This window comes from Anser brachyrhynchus (assembly GCF_964034855.1).
Source record: "Anser brachyrhynchus genome assembly, chromosome: 2".
NCBI lineage: Eukaryota > Metazoa > Chordata > Aves > Anseriformes > Anatidae > Anser > Anser brachyrhynchus.
Genome location: NC_137695.1, coordinates 96946890 through 96963533, shown reverse-complemented (window position 1 = coordinate 96963533; position 16644 = coordinate 96946890). Strand labels below are relative to the sequence as shown.

The 16644-nt window shown below is 38.8% G+C and overlaps 1 protein-coding gene across 6 annotated transcripts in view; it reads left to right on the top strand.

The window, feature by feature from the left end:
* The window catches only part of LOC308189364 (dynein axonemal heavy chain 5-like), a 155269-nt gene that overhangs the window by 63148 nt on the left and 75477 nt on the right, over nt 1–16644 (top strand). For all 6 annotated transcript variants that reach the window (XM_080579329.1, XM_080579331.1, XM_080579330.1 and 3 more), the window contains 7 exons: nt 1668–1802; nt 2855–3044; nt 7176–7393; nt 8329–8640; nt 13007–13096; nt 13197–13433; nt 13974–14141. In XM_080579329.1, the coding sequence (XP_080435455.1) occupies nt 1668–1802; nt 2855–3044; nt 7176–7393; nt 8329–8640; nt 13007–13096; nt 13197–13433; nt 13974–14141 (1350 nt within the window). The remainder of the gene's footprint in view (nt 1–1667; nt 1803–2854; nt 3045–7175; nt 7394–8328; nt 8641–13006; nt 13097–13196; nt 13434–13973; nt 14142–16644) is intronic.

The window sequence follows — 16644 nt, the reverse complement described above, 5'->3', positions numbered from 1 at the left end:
CCAGGGAGTGAGGCTGGTTGGGCCTCTGGGAGAGCAGATTGAAGAAAGGGAAACAGAAAACTGCTGTGCAACAGCAGCTGGGAGAGAGGAGTGAGAAGCAGTCCTGCAGACCCCAAGGTCAGTGCAGGAGCAGGGCAGGAGGTGCTCCAGGCACGCAGCAGCAGTTCCCCTGCGGCCTGTGCAGAGGCCCCTGGTGGAGCAGGCTGTCCCCCTGCAGCCCATGGGTCCCACACGGAGCAGATCTCCACGCTGCAGCCCGTGGAGGAGCCCCCGGTGGAGCAGGTGGATGTGGCCTGGAGGAGGCTGCGGCCCATGGAGAGCCCCCGCAGGAGCAGGCCCCGGGCCGGAGCTGCAGCCTGTGGAGAGGAGCCCACGCAGGAGCAGGGGGTCTGGGGGGAGCTGCCGCCCGTGGGGGACCTGTGCTGGAGCAGTTTGCTCCTGACGGATGGACCCTGTGGTACGGAGCCGTGTGGGAGCAGTTCTTGGAGAGCTGCTGCTTGTGGGCAGCCCCCACAGGCTCAGTTCGGGAAGGACGGCATCCCGTGGGAGGGACCCCACGTGGAGCAGGGGCAGGGAGTGACCGTGAAGGAGTGGCAGAGACAAAGCATCAGGGATTGGCAGCAGCCCCCATTCCCTGTTCACTTGAGCTGCTTGGGAGGAGGACATAGAAGAGGGTGGATGGGGGGAAGGTGCTTTTAGTTTGCTTTTAGTTCTCACTGCTCTAGTCTGTTAGTGATAGGCAATAAACTACATTAATCTCCCTATGCTGAGTTTTTTTTTGCCCGTGACAGTCATACGTGAGTGATCTCCCTGTCCTTATCTCAACCCCTAAGCCCTCTTCATTGTATTTTCTCCCCCTTTCCCTTTGAGGAAGGGGAATGAGAGAGTGTCTGAGGTGGAGTTTGGCTGCCCAGCCCAGACCATTTATTGAATTTCTCTTGGTCAGTTTGAACTGTAGTCATGGTCTAGTTTACCAGCTTGGTATCACCTGGAAACCTAATCAATAAGCTACTTATGCTGAAAATTTTGAGTAGTGCTCAACGTATTATTCCAGTCTGTCTGTGATAGGAGTTGTGAATCTACCATTACAAATAATTGCATGTAGATCAGAAGATACCTTATTTGAGAAGAAGATACCTTAATTGTTATGAAACCATCCACAGAAAGGAATGCTATTATGTACAGGATAAGATGGGCTTACATATAAAATATTGTACTTGTATAATTTTCAGTATGTTATTTTTACATCAGCAAGAGATAGACTATTTTAGTTATCAATCCTTGTACCATATATGAAGATAGTAACAGTGATCAGGTAACAGAGGGTAGTCCGAAGATGTGTGCTTTACTGTTTGTGCATCTGGCTTATTATGAATTTATGAAAATGATAGAAGCAGCAGCTTTGTTACAGATGACTTGTAAAAGTGGTAGTCTACCACCAAAAGGATGACATGGCAGTCATGGACTTACAACACTGGAAAATATTTTCAGGATATGATAGCAACAGAACTGGAGCTCCGGTTGAAATGATAAAGAGCTGTGAAATTCCTTATATTTAAAAGTTCAATAGCCTAGTCATTTCTTTAGTTACCATAGTCATCAGCCCTTTCTTGATTTTAAAGGCTTTAATTGTTGTGGTACCAATTGTGCTTATGTATTATTTTGAGGTTCACTATGACTTTGGACTAAGAAATATCCTGTCAGTTTTAAGAACACTTGGAGCAGTGAAAAGATCTAATCCCAAAGAACCAGAGAAAACCGTCGTGATGAGAGTTCTGCGGGACATGAACCTCTCCAAATTGGTATTGTAACAGTGGTAACTTTCCCAAAGAAGTACTTTATTTGCATTTGTAAAGCGTATTTATTATGCACTTTGAAAAGCTCTTTTTCTTCAGCACTTGGATACATTCCTTTGCATTTTTTTACTGCAGTTTCAAATTTTTATCAGAATATGGTTATGGTGAAAGCACTATTTATTTCTGAAAGAAATTAAAATACATCAGAAACATTAAGTGAGAAAATAGAAAAAATAGTCAGAAATACCATTAGATCCTAGAGGACATAACCTGGTCCTCTAGTTATGTTTTATTTTTTCTTCTTTCTGCCCCATCTAAAGAGAGAAAGGAAGAGTACATTGTGTTAGCTTTTAACAGTGTCATTGAAGATCCTTCTTAATCCAGAATTTAAAGATCCTTCTTAATCCAGAATTTCATTTTATACATTTCTTGGGAGTCTGTTGCCTTTTTAGAACATCATCAGAATTGCAATGAGTGAGGTAACTAGTAGCAGCTAACACCTACTTGTATAGCGTAATCTTTTTTGCTATTACTATTTAAAGTATTTGTCTGTCTTTCTATTGCTGTAATTGAAAGGTTATAGCATATCTAGAATCCGTGTATTTACACTGGCAGCCAGTTTTGTGATGGAACCAATTACTCTGCTTCTGATGTTAATCTATTCAGCACATTGGTACATGCATTCAAACCTATAGGCATGCTTCAGTGATTTACAGAAGGAAAAAGATCATAAAAAAATCCAAGGGAAAGTACAATTTGAATAAATCTTGCTGACTTGTGTAACAAATGGAGAAATGTGTGAGTTTATATTGATGTGAACTCTATTATAAAGTTAACATTTTTATAAGCTTTAAGTATTTAATTTAGAAATTGCTACTTGTGATTGCAAAGTATGAAATTCACTTAATAAAACTGACTCATAATATTTGCTTTGGAAAAGATACAGTTTTATACTGCCATCCTTTAAATGGCATATTCTTAAAGATTGTTTACAGCTGTAATAATAATTTCATAAATTGAATAAATAATGTATTTCCTCCCTACTTTATCCCTGACAGGTGGATGAAGATGAACCTTTATTTATGAGTCTCATTAACGACCTCTTCCCTGGAATTACTCTGGATAAAGCTGGGTATCCTGAACTACAGTCAGCCATTCAGAAACAGGCAGAGAAAGCAGGGCTTATTCATCATCCACCGTGGATTCTTAAACTCATTCAGCTGTATGAAACTCAGCGAGTCCGACATGGTTAGCATGCAAGATGAGGTTTTGAGATTGCATAAAAGCAATGAAGTTTTTTATATTATCTGCTACAGAGTGCGGATTATTTTCACAAAAAATGTCTTTTGAAATTGAACAGATGTCATTTTTAAAGCTTATGTGGATATCTTGATAGGAAACTGTTAGGATTCTTTTTCGCTGTGCAACGCACACTGAAATTTTAGCTTTGTTGTATTACATTTTTATGGGTAATATGGGTGTGGCCTTCAGCATGGTTGAAATATCTATAGAGTAAGGTAAAATGTAGAGTATATGTCCCAATTCAGAGACAAACGAATTTGTTCAGTATTCTGAAAACAACCGTTGCCCTCAGCATTCAGTCATGAAGCTTATGGTTAATGTTATTCTGAAATTGTGATGCTGAGAAGATTACAAAAATAATCTCCCAAATCTTTAATTTAATGGATTCTATCAAGAATGTACTAGAATTCCACGTGTTGGTTGTGTTCAAATCTGGCCATTTCAACCAAGGAGAAATGCTCCACCTGCTTGAGCAGGGGGGTTGGACAAGATGGCCTCCACAGATCCCTTCTAACCTCAAGCATTCTATGCTTCCATTAGAATACATTTTTGTTGTCCACAAAAGGGTAATGAGTAAAGTTTACCCTGTCCTAGGAAGGATACCAAAAACAGTAGTACAAGCATGTTTACCATTCATAGCTGAATGAAAAAAAAATATGCCCTCTTTTTGAAATGCTCTCCTCCTCTTCCCAAGACTCTACCAACCTAGGACTTTTAGTCTGTGAGGGAGAAAAAATAAAGGAAATTTAACTAAATTAACATTCAGCTCACTTTAGAGAAAACACCAGGCAGTCTGCATTGTATCAGATTAGGTTTATAGCTTAGGTTTTGATTGTTTGTTCCATAATTCTGTTGAAGTGGTTTCCAAAGCCAAATAAGGACTGTGTTGTCCAGTTGCCACTAGGGTTAACAGGAGTTGTTATCTAGCTCCCCTCCATGACTTTCTACAGGCAGCTGGCAGAAGCCGCGAAATCGTCAGTACTTGTTCTCGTGGGGGACTTCAACTTCCCAGACATATCCTGGAAGCACAACACAGCCCAGGGAAAGCAGTCAAGGAGGTTTCTGGAGAGCGTGGAAGATAGCTTCCTGATGCAGCTGGTTAGAGAGCCTACCAGGGGAGGTGCCCCGCTAGACCTTCTGTTCACAAACAGTGATGGACTGGTGGGAGATGTGGTGGTCAAGAGCTGTCTTGGGCAGAGTGACCACAAAATAGTTCAGTTCTCTATTCTTGGCAAAGTCAGGAAGGGGACCAGTAAAACCGCTGTCTTGGACTTCCGGAGGGCTGACTTTGAGCTGTTCAGGACACTGGTTGGCAGAGTCCCTTGGGAGGAGGTTCTGAAGGGCAAAGGAGTCCAGGAAGGCTGGGCACTCCTGAAGAAGGAAATCTTAACGGCTCAGGAGCGGTCTGTCCCCACGTGCCCAAAGAGGAGCCGACGCGGAACTAGACCGGCCTGGCTGAGCAGAGAGTTGTGGCTCGAGCTTAGGAGAAAAAGGAGGGTTTATAATCTTTGGAAAAGAGGGCGGGCTACTCCGGAGGACTATAAGGATGTTGCGAGGCTGTGCAGGGACAAAATTAGAAAGGCCAAAGCTCATCTGGAGCTCAATCTGGCTACTGCCGTTAAAGATAACAAAAAAGGTTTTTACAAATATATCAGCGGAAAAAGGAGGACTAAGGAGAATCTCCATCCTTTACTGGATGCGGGGGGAAACTTAGTTACGAAAGATGAGGAAAAGGCTGAGGTGCTCAATGCTTTCTTTGCCTCAGTCTTTAGCGGCAAGACCGGTTGTTCTCTGGATACCTGGTACCCTGAGCTGGTGGAAGGGGATGGGGAGCAGGATGTGGCCCTCACTATCCATGAGGAAATGGTTGGCGACCTGCTATGACACTTGGATGTACGCAAGTCGATGGGGCCGGATGGGATCCACCCGAGGGTACTGAGCGAACTGGCGGAGGAGCTGGCCAAGCCGCTTTCCATTATTTATCGGCAGTCCTGGCTATCAGGGGAGGTCCCAGTCAACTGGCGGCTAGCAAATGTGACGCCCATCTACAAGAGGGGCCGGAGGGTAGACCCGGGGAACTATAGGCCTGTTAGTTTGACCTCAGTGTCAGGGAAGCTCATGGAGCAGATTATCTTGAGTGTCATCACGCGGCACTTGCAGGGCAACCAGGCGATCAGGCCCAGTCAGCATGGGTTTATGAAAGGCAGGTCCTGCTTGACGAACCTGATCTCCTTCTATGACCAAGTGACACACTTGGTGGATGAGGGGAAGGCTGTGGATGTGATCTACCTTGACTTCAGTAAGGCTTTTGACACCGTTTCCCACAACATTCTCCTCAAGAAACTGGCTGCTCGTGGCTTGGACTGGCATATGCTTTGTTGGGTTAAAAACTGGCTGGATGGCCGGGCCCAAAGAGTTGTGGTGAATGGAGCCAAATCCAGTTGGAGGCCGGTTACTAGTGGAGTCCCCCAGGGCTCAGTGCTGGGGCCGGTCCTCTTTAATATCTTTATCGATGACCTGGATGAGGGGATCGAGTGCACCCTCAGTAAGTTTGCAGATGACACCAAGTTAGGTGCGTGTGTCGATCTGCTCGAGGGAAGGAAGGCTCTGCAGGAGGATCTGGATAGGCTGGACCGATGGGCTGAGGTCAACTGCATGAAGTTCAACAAGGCCAAGTGCCGGGTCCTGCACCTGGGGCGCAACAACCCCAAGCAGCGCTACAGGCTGGGAGATGAGTGGCTGGAAAGCTGCCTGGCAGAGAAGGACCTGGGAGTATTGGTTGATAGGCAGCTGAATATGAGCCAGCAGTGTGCCCAGGTGGCCAAGAAGGCCAACAGCATCCTGGCTTGCATAAGAAGCAGTGTGGCCAGCAGGTCTAAGGAGGTGATTGTCCCTCTGTACTTGGCTCTGGTGAGGCCGCACCTCGAGTACTGTGTTCAGTTTTGGGCCCCTCGCTACAAGAAGGACATGGAGGTGCTCGAGAGAGTCCAGAGAAGGGCAGCGAAGCTGGTGAGGGGTCTGGAGAACAAGTCTTACGAGGAGCGGCTGAGGGAGCTGGGGTTGTTTAGCCTCGAGAAGAGGAGGCTCAGGGGAGACCTCATCGCTCTCTATAGGTACCTTAAAGGAGGCTGTAGAGAGGTAGGGGTTGGTCTATTCTCCCACGTGCCTGGTGACAGGATGAGGGGGAATGGGCTAAAGTTGCGCCAGGGGAGGTTTAGGTTGGATGTTAGGAAGAACTTCTTTACTGAAAGGGTTGTTAGGCATTGGAATGGGCTGCCCGGGGAGGTGGTTGAGTCGCCATCCCTGGAGGTCTTTAAAAGACGTTTAGATGTAGCCCTTAGTGATATGGTTTAGTGGAGGACTTGTTAGTGTTAGGGCAGAGGTTGGACTAGATGATCTTGGAGGTCTCTTCCAACTTAGACGATTCTGTGATTCTGTGATTCTGTGAAAGTTCCATCTGCTTTTGTACAGCCCCTTGCCTCTTGAATAGTTTATTTAGAAAATACAGCTAAAGATTATCAACTGTAGACTCAATTTGTTGTTGAAGATGTGGCTTATTTTCCTCAGGCAATATGTGTATACACTGATGAAATTAAAAGTGTAGTTACTGCTGACTTTTTTATGTTAAAAAAATGTATTAAAATGTCAGCACGGATGCAGGTGCATATTTTTGTTTCATTTGCTTCAGAAAGATCTGCTTAGTTTTGTATATCATAGGGAACTACTCTTTCTCATTAAACACATTTAGAAATTACTGTTTTTGTTTACCACCAGTCGTGTCAATGTCACTATGTGAACATCAAAAGTCAGTTGTGTTTTCCAATTAGAAAAAGGAACAGAACTGCCTGAGGGAGGATACAGACCCACATAGGCTTGCCTGCCGTAATAGGGCAGGCATTTTTAGAGGCATTTTAATAATATTTAAATTCCATTTCAGTCAACACAGAGTAAGTGGAGTGAGAAACATCTTTTTTGTATTGGCTTTTGATTTAAAAAAAAAAGGGGGATCACTGATGCAAAGGGTCATTAAAGGGTAGCATGAGATTTCATTTTAAACCATGTTTATATTGTTTTAAGGTATGATGACTCTAGGTCCAACTGGTGCAGGAAAGACAAAATGCATTAATATTTTGATGAAAGCAATGACAGATTGTGGTGCACCTCATAAAGAGATGAGAATGAACCCAAAGGCAATCACAGCTTCCCAGATGTTTGGTACCCTTGATGTTGCTACAAATGACTGGACAGATGGCATTTTCTCTACATTATGGAGAAAAACTTTAAAAGCAAAGAAGGTAATGGATATTCTATCATGATAGTTAATAAGGACATTTAATACTGTTTCTATAAGGTCTCATTATCTGTCGTTTATGTGAAAGAGTATAGTTATAAAATCAAATGGGAAAATGCAGTGTTAGTTTTGCACTCGGTCTGAATAGCTCTCTGTACCCAAAAGCCAAAATTGTGTGTATATGCCTGAGAGCACAAGGCTTGCCAAACACTAGGGGTTCCAGAAATAAATTGGAAAAGAATTTTTCTTCCTTCTGTAAGCAGGTAGTCCTACCGTTCAAATGCAAAAGCAAGGACTTCTCATGTTTTGACAAGAGGACAGAAAAAGTAATCTTCTGTCTGGTTTTATGTCATTGCCACTCTATTTCACTAATATGAGAATGGAAGAGGCTCTGGTAAGAAATCAATATAGATATTTCCCAATTTGCTTATCAAACCTTCAGGTGATTTTTCACTGAGTAATAACTGCACTCAAATCTTCTGAAGTTTCATGTTCATTCAGTTCTTAACCTAGAAAATAGGAAGCCTTCCGTGAGGAGCTTGGGTAATATCCCACAAGGACTGTGTGCTTCCTTTAAGTCTGTGACTTTATTTAAAAGGAAATTTTTTCATCCACGTTGATGGGTGATGGGTTGGCTGATATACTTTTTGTAGAAGAAAGGGAGAGCTTTATGCTTAGAACAGTCCAAACTTATCTTTTGTCACTATTCCTTAATATCGTTTTTTGGTGTGGCACAAGATTAAAAAAAAGAAAGGTTAAAATCACTGAGGAAATTACAAAGAACTGCAGCTCCTGCCATGCCAATCAGCACCAAATTATGATTCAGTATTTACATCCAAGATTCTGAGATTTAATCTGAGATTAAATGTGTTTGTTTTTTTTTTTTGTCAATGTACAAAAATTTGCGTGTGTGTGTCCTTTTTGTTCTTTTCTTTTTAGGGTGAGCATATTTGGATAGTTTTAGATGGGCCTGTTGATGCAATATGGATTGAAAATCTGAACTCTGTTCTGGATGATAATAAGACCCTGACTTTGGCCAATGGAGATCGTATTCCGATGTCCCCCAGTTGCAAAATTATTTTTGAACCTCACAACATTGACAATGCTTCACCTGCAACAGTTTCTCGTAATGGGATGGTCTTCATGAGTTCTTCAGTGTTAGACTGGAAGCCTATTTTAACAGCTTGGCTGCAAACATTGCCTGCTACATACTCTGACGTTCTTTGGAATTGCTTTAATACTGTATTTCAGGTACTTAATTCAGTCATTTCAGAAAAAAAAATGCATTCCTTACTCTCTATTTAATGAAGTGTTGTTTCTTCCTAAATACTGTTTCAATTATTTACTTGTGTTTGCTTATATAATAAAATAGGAATGAGGGATTTAAAAAAAAAAAAGAGAGAGAGAGAGAGAGGGAGGAAAGGATCTATAACATAGATGAATGAGTGAAACTGTATCAGATGAATAATTTGGATGCTTTTTTTGGTCTGCATAGGATAGTTGGCAGTGAATTGTTATATCCATGATTATTTTATAGTGCAGGTTGTCAAAACAGAAATATTCTCTATAGATGTAATTGTTAATTTTGATCCTTGTTAGGATACATAAAGGGAGTGAATAAAATTCTTTGTTTGTTTTGAATGTAAAAACGTAAATTCAGAAAGAAATTAAGCTACATTCACTCTGGTGGAATCTTTCTTAATTTCAGTTGTATCAGGAATGCATTTGGTCCATTATTTATTTTTAAAAAACGTGCTTTAGTTCAAATAAACTGAGACCAGTTCCATGCTTCATAGTGTTCTGAAGTTCAATACAAGTGTTCAATATAAAATCTGAAGTTCAACACAAAATCAGAAGGCCTACTACAGTAGCCCATGCATCTCTTCCAAAGGAGATATTGAGATGGCATCTCTCTGAAACATTTTCTTACTGAATTATGTTGAATTAGTAGATCCATAGGGAGAATTCAGAATGTTCTTTCCCTCCATTTGGCCTTAGCATATGAATCTTCAAAAAGTTTTCATTAATATTTTGGACAGTGATACTCAAAAAGCATAAATCTCAGTAGTAATTTTTTTTCCAGTTATGTTGAAATTCTTAATTTTTCTTTGGAAATTTTTATGGAAATAATTACTGCTTTTTAATCTTTCAGCTTTGTAATCCTCTTCTGATTTCCTCACTTAACTTTTCTGGATCAAATACAGCTTGTTTTTATACCTTCCGTTCCCATTCACTCTCTTCTCTGATATTCCTGTGTAATTTGTGTTGGATATATCTTGGACTTCTCCTGTAATATTTTTCATCTTTGTTGGATTTTATAAATCTAGTTTGTAATGAACTTTGAGCGACATTTTCAGAAAGTTTATTTTTATACATTATGAAAAAAGCAATGATTAATATAACTTTGGAATGCCTAGAATGTTGACAAATGTCTTCTTACAGATACGTTTCAGTTTAGTGCCCATTTACTTTAAAACCAATGTTTAACAAGCTATTTATTCTGTTCTACCTCGATAACATAATGATATGACATAGTATTTACTGCAGCAGCAAGAGAATCAATTCTGATAATGAATTTTAAAATACGCTTCCAAAGTAATGTGTATGTGGGTCAATTTACTGCTTCTTTGCCACAATTCTATTCATGTTTTTTGCTACAAGTTGCTCTGAAAACATAATAACAACTTTTAAAATACCCAAGCCTGAAGCAATAGCAATAAAGTCCAGGAAAATATGTATTTTATTAGATTGAGAGATGAAAATACAGTGAAATATGAAGTTAGTTCTGTGCTGAAGGCTGCATTTGGAACTATCGAAATGTAAATGAAAGCTGTCATGCTGTCAGCTTTCTTTCACTTCTAATGAGCTATCTTTGCTGCTCAAATAACAGAAGTGATAACTGATTTTACAGATGAGGGTAATGCCACTTTTGTATTGAGATGGCTCTTTTTACAGTTATTATTTCCCCCCACATAAAATAAAAAAAGGATAAGTAAATTCTAAAACAAAAATTGTGAAATGAGATGCATCAGCAATGGTAGTCAAAGCCCAAATACAGGGCTTGGTGAATTTAATGCTGGTATTAAGAAAAGCACAGATATAAGCAGCTTCCAAATATCTGATATTTTAGAAGCAAATGAAGATTAGGTTGTAGATGGAAATACAGTAAGTAAGGAGAATTAGACTTTAAGTATGCCTAAACGGGTCTTCTGAAGACAATCAAAATTGAACTAAAACAGAAGTAAGACACTTGCTACAGTAATTCCAATTTGCTTAAAAGAAACATTGATTATTTATGGTAATAAAAATAGCATTCGTCACTGAAAGTCTATATATTGGACGAAATCATCAGTAATGAAGGTACAGCAAGTAGCAATAATGTAGAAGAAAGTGGCAGAGAATAATACTCACGAATCAGTGGAAATAATTTATTTATTCTTTCCATGTGCAGTGTAAATACTATTACAAGTCATCAGTTTTTATATAAAAGACAGGAGTTAGTCCAAAAGACGGAGATAAATTAAAAAAAAACAAAACAACACATATAACAAAACAGAAGAAAAACCCAAACCATATTTTAAGTCAGGTTTATCTTTGAGTTCTTTCTGTTTTCATGGGATTTTTTTAAAATGGTTATTGTAGGTTTGGACTTTTACCCTCCCTTTCTCAGTTCTTTCTTCTCGGTAACATTTCATGCTTGGAAATAATTTCAATCATAAAATCATAGGGTGATTTTAAGTAAACTTCCAAAGTCTCTACTCTTTTATACTTAAAAGCTATACTGCCTGTTTTTTTTCTTTTTTTTTTCTTTTTTAATCTGTGAATGGTGCTGCTACCTGTAAGCAATAAAAATGCTTAGCTGATGAAAATAATTATCCAAGATAGTTTCAAAGAATTGAATTAAAATAATTACCTGAGTGGTGTTATTTAGTTTGTCTGCAAAGTGTGAAGCTCAAATAAGTGTTGTATGTTATGTTAGGAACATGAGTTTCAACACGCCTGTGTACTTTGCAAATGAAAAAAAAAAAAAATCCAGTAATCTTTTAATTAGATCACACTTACTTTTTTCAATCTGATGTTCTGGATCCTTTAGTGACCTATTCTGGACACTTCAGAGAAATCCTAAAAACAGCAGGGTAGACAGATGGGACATATTTTTTCCCTCCATATTAGATCTCACCCTAATTTAATTTGGGTGAAGGCTGCCATTACCTCTGGAGCATAGAGTTGAAAACATAATCCAAAGAGTTGCCTAGCTTTAATATTTAAACACTGATGCTTAAATGACTGTTACAAATATTAATAACTTGGCATAATTTAATTGTGCTTGTGCTTGTCTAAACCTTTAGAGAATGTTACCAACTTCTTGCCCTAAAGAGCATTCTACAGACCAGTGAGTTCCACAGCAATGGTGGGAGTATTGGTGGGATACCATTTTCACATATTTCATTTTGCAGTTCCTTATCCAGATTCATCACAGTTTTTGCTTATTGGCCATGGCCCAACTCATTTTTCTAGTACCCCATCCAAACAAAATACTCCAATAAGTAGTTAATTCATGCTAATTGCTCTTTAGAACTTGCATCCTTCTATCTGTAGTGTATTGTTTTAAAAATATTGGTAATGAAGTATTAGCATATATGGACCAGAGGCTTTTTTTTTTAATGCATAAGCTCAAAGAACAAGAATTACACAAACCTCATTGGAATTGTAGGTAGCGTAAAATTGTTTCTGGTGAAAATTGAGCTCTTGAAAGGACAGAATACTTTGACTTATGAAATATCTTTATTCTGAGCATCTCAGACCAATTATTTAACAATTTGTAGTACCCTCTGAGATATCTAGTCTATTTTACAGATGAAGAAGCTGAATCTTGGAGAGATTTAGGTCCAAGTTTTAAAGGTCTTTAGAACTGAATCTTCCACACTGTTTGCATGTAGATAGTAACTGGTATTTTAGAATAGTTCTGTGCTGCAAATCTCAGAGTGGACTTTACATCAATTTGCAACTTTGCTAAAGATGTTACAGAATATTTGACAAAGACAGACACGGTAGCAATCTCTATGGAATAATCTGAGAAAAGTCTGGGTTACGCTTACATCAATTGTAAAATTCCCTTTGGATCCTGTCACGGTTCTACATAAAACTGAGAGAGCTAGTTTCAGGAGGGATAGAGGTACATTATGGTGCAGTCAGAACAGATCAGATAGAAATTTATAGTGGTGAGGTCATGCATTATATACGCATCATTACAGCAGTTTGAGTGCTTTTATCTTCCCACTACAAAAATGGCAATGGTAGATTAAAATCTCCAGTGGAGAGCACAAATGGCAGATCCTTGATGTAGCTGAAAAGCAGCCTTCAAATTGCTCTTTAGAAAATTGCTGTATGTAGCTTATACAAATAATTCTGCTGACTGTGGTATATCAACTTTAAAAAAAATATACATTATTGTTAGCAAAATTCTGTGGTCTGTCTGAATAGTCGTAACGGGGAAAAATTTATTGTTAAGAGAGCTGAGAACATAGTTGAAATTAAGAAATTGTTTATGTCTAAGAATAAATCATACCACTGAAACAAGGAAACAGATTCCTTAACAGATGTTTTTCCTTTTCAGGATACAATCAATTTTGTTTTCTCTGCTCTGACACCAAAAATGCCAATTTTAGAATGCATGTACATCAAACAAGCTATTGACCTTCTACAGGTAGATAAGACATCACTTTTTCTATCTGTTATTCTTTCTGTTAGTTGTGCTGGGATGTTGTTCTAGCAAGGCAGTAGTCACATGTTGCATCTGTTTGAAGGGTTTATTGTCAGACCGAGATGAGAAACAGCTCAATGAGGAACATATTGCTCGCTTGTTCATTTTTGCTGTAATGTGGTCTGTTGGAGCACTTTTGGAACTGGATGACAGGCTGAAAATGGAGCTGTTCCTACGGAAGCATTCTGCAGTGAAGGAACTTCCAGCTGTGAGTGGAGAAGAAACCATGTTTGAATACGGAATTAATTCATGTGGCCAGTGGGAGCACTGGTCAAAGAAGGTTAGTATGTTGGGACATACTAAGCTTTCTGGATGAGTATAAAAGAAAGATGCATTTGGTAAGAGGCATATTATTTTATCATTTAAAGCCCTCTGTAATTCAGTTAAGAAGATCAGCCCTACCAAATGTTCAAAAGTTTCCTTTGTGAAAGTTTTTTTTTTCCCTTTTTCTTTCTTTTCTTCATAAATATCTTTTTTTCAGAGAATGGGAACATACATTTGAAATAGCTTTGGAGGTGAAACAGAAGAGTTACCTTAGCATTGTCTGCTGTCTGTAACCCTAGTATTTAAGATCTCCTAGCAAGGAAAGGCTATCTTCATGTATCTTCATGTGTTGGAGAACAGTAAAGTGAAAATATCCCATTAATCTAACACCTTTTTAGAAAAGCTTGGCAAGGTACTGCCTGGTTATAAATGGATGCTTGGCTTTCAGGAAGAAATGTTTTGTTAATGTACAGTGCATTTGCTTTTGTGTTCTGATGCAAAGTGCCTGTGAGGTCATGTAGAAAACCTCAGACTTTTTCATATCTTTCTTACACAGGTCCCTGAATATATTTATCCTAAAGATTCAGTACTAGAATATACTTCCATTCTAGTTCCAAATGTAGACAGTGTCCGAACAGACTTTCTAATGCACACTATCATGAAGCAAGGAAAAGCTGTTTTGCTGATTGGAGAACAGGGAACAGCAAAAACAGTTATGATTAAGGTAGGTGGAATGGAAAAACATATAATATCTTTGTATGATAACACTACAGTAAAAATAATCGACGTTGGCACAAATGGTTAAATGGAAGTGAAAGAGTAACGTGATTTGTCTTTCTGTTACGTAATAGCATTCTTACAGAGTCCTTCTGGCAATACTCACATGGCCTACAAGCAAAAAACCATAAGTATCTATACTTTAGTATAGAGAGAGAGTTCTTTTAAACTTTGCTAACCGTGGTTGCAAGATTATGTGATAAATGCTCTTTCATCTGCTTTCTTTTCTTTTGGAGAAGTCAAACTGGAGAATTTGCTAAGGAAATACTGATTCTTGGAGGATTTTTTAATTTCCTTGTGCTTCTTCAGTGGTGGCACATGTGAGTGGATCTTTTGTACATCCTTGTTGCATAGACATTCTTCACAGACCAAACTGGAGAGAAATAAAGAACTTCCCTCTTTACTCTGGGTAATTTTTCAGAGGGTAAATTTAGTGTTTATTATCTGCTCTTTTAGTTCCTTCACTGAAAAAGACATTGTTCTTTCTGTGAAAGAAAATAATAAGGTCACTATTAAATTAACATATTTTCCATATTGCTAAATGGTGCCAGTTAATCTTGTGACACACATGAAAACTAATAACTTGCTACAGAAGAGCCGATAAAAAGATGAGCAAACCCAAATTTCTTACCAAACCTGAAATCCCTTATTTTAAAAATCTAAGGTTAATAGTTTTCAGCATGGTTTTTGTGACTTTCAGGGGAATATGTATACTCTTTGATCAATGAAAGATAGCTACGCAAAGCTGATCTTCTGTTAGGACAGCTGAATCTACCATGCAGGCATCTGTACCTCTACTGCAGGATCTGTAGAGATCTGGAAATTGAAAATATTTGAAAGACATTGACCTAAAGTGACCTTTGGCTTTCTTAAAATCTAGATCCATTTTGTGCCCCCCAAGGATGTGCTTTCTGAGTCCTGACATAAAGTGAGTTGTACCAATGCCAGTAGCCATTAATACGACTTTTTCAGTTCAGCTGTTGATGCCAACATGGATGCCGGTGTAATGTCAGCTTCTGTTCCTGGCACCAGCTGGAGAACTATTTTAGCAGAGTGAAGAGGCGGGGTCTGGATGGTGGTCTCGATATTCTACATACTGGATTTTGGCCAGATACTGGCAACCTCGAGCCTTCAGCTGCCATTCCTGTCCCTAAAAATAATTGGAGCTAATTCTTGGGAGTTGCTTACCCCACGTCTATTCTATGGAGGAGAGTATGTTCCTTACACAGGGGAGCATAGTGTCAAAAAGTGCTGGTGGATATTTGATCGTGTTTAAGGTTAAGACTGCAAGTTAACTGCCTCTACAACTGTTCCCTTTCTGCTGTCACCTTCTGTAGACTTGTACTTTACTATACCTTGTGGAGAAGAAATTTCCAGGTATAGGCATCTGCTTTCATGAAAAACTAAAAAGGTTTTATTGTAGATCACTTCAGGTAGTAATCTGAAGGGCTGAGTAAGGCATCAGTATATATTAAAATAAAGAACTTAAACCAGAAAGCTTTTTTTTTTAAGACACTCTCTGTATTTTTAATTCTTGAATTGCCGAAAAAACACCTGAATTTAACTCGAAGCTATAGAGTTGAAAATTGCATCTAGAATCTGATAGCAAACTAACTGAAATAATCTCATTAAATAAACTCTTATTTTTCAAAGATACTTCTCATTTTTGTTCTGGGGTATATTACCGTTACCACGTGAAGACTCTGAAATGCTGTAATTAATAAAACACAAATGTGTGTTTTCAGTGGTTTTGTATTCATGGTTGTGGTGCATTGACCTTGGCCGCTAAATCAGCAATGATAAGGGCTTATTTTTCTGATGTACCAAGCATTTCTAGTCAGCTCTGTTATAAAGATAAGAACTTTAATTATATTAAACTTTGTCATCACGGCGGAAGAATGGAATCTTTAAAAGGAATAATGTTGGAAATCTGGAATTTTTAATACTATTTTATGTCCCAGGATTCTTGCTAAACAAAACATTTCCTTTGCTTTATATGTATGTCTTGGTGTCACTCCAGGGTTACTTTTTTTTCTTTTTCTTTTTTGTTCCATTATAAAAGCACATTAAATATGAAAAATGGAACTCTGTTGTTTTAGGGCATAAGCAATGGCAGTGGAAATTGTATGCATTCATAAAACCCAAGGATTCCTGTCTTCATTAAGAGAAGATAAATAGTAGCTGGGTTTCATTTTACACTACTGTTCCCTTGCATTGCTTTAGATGTAAGGTATGGAAATAGTGCAAATTTGAAAAAGGATTTTTTTCACTTGTTCCTTGAAGACTGCTGTAACAGATCACCACTAATAGATTGAGTTTAGAAAAAAAAAACAACAACATTTACTAATGCAAAATTTATTTGCATCCTGAGTTGTCGTATGTCTATTTGTTGTAACACTTAGTAAGTCTGTTAAAAGCTTATGAATTTTAATGCTTAGAAACTTTATACA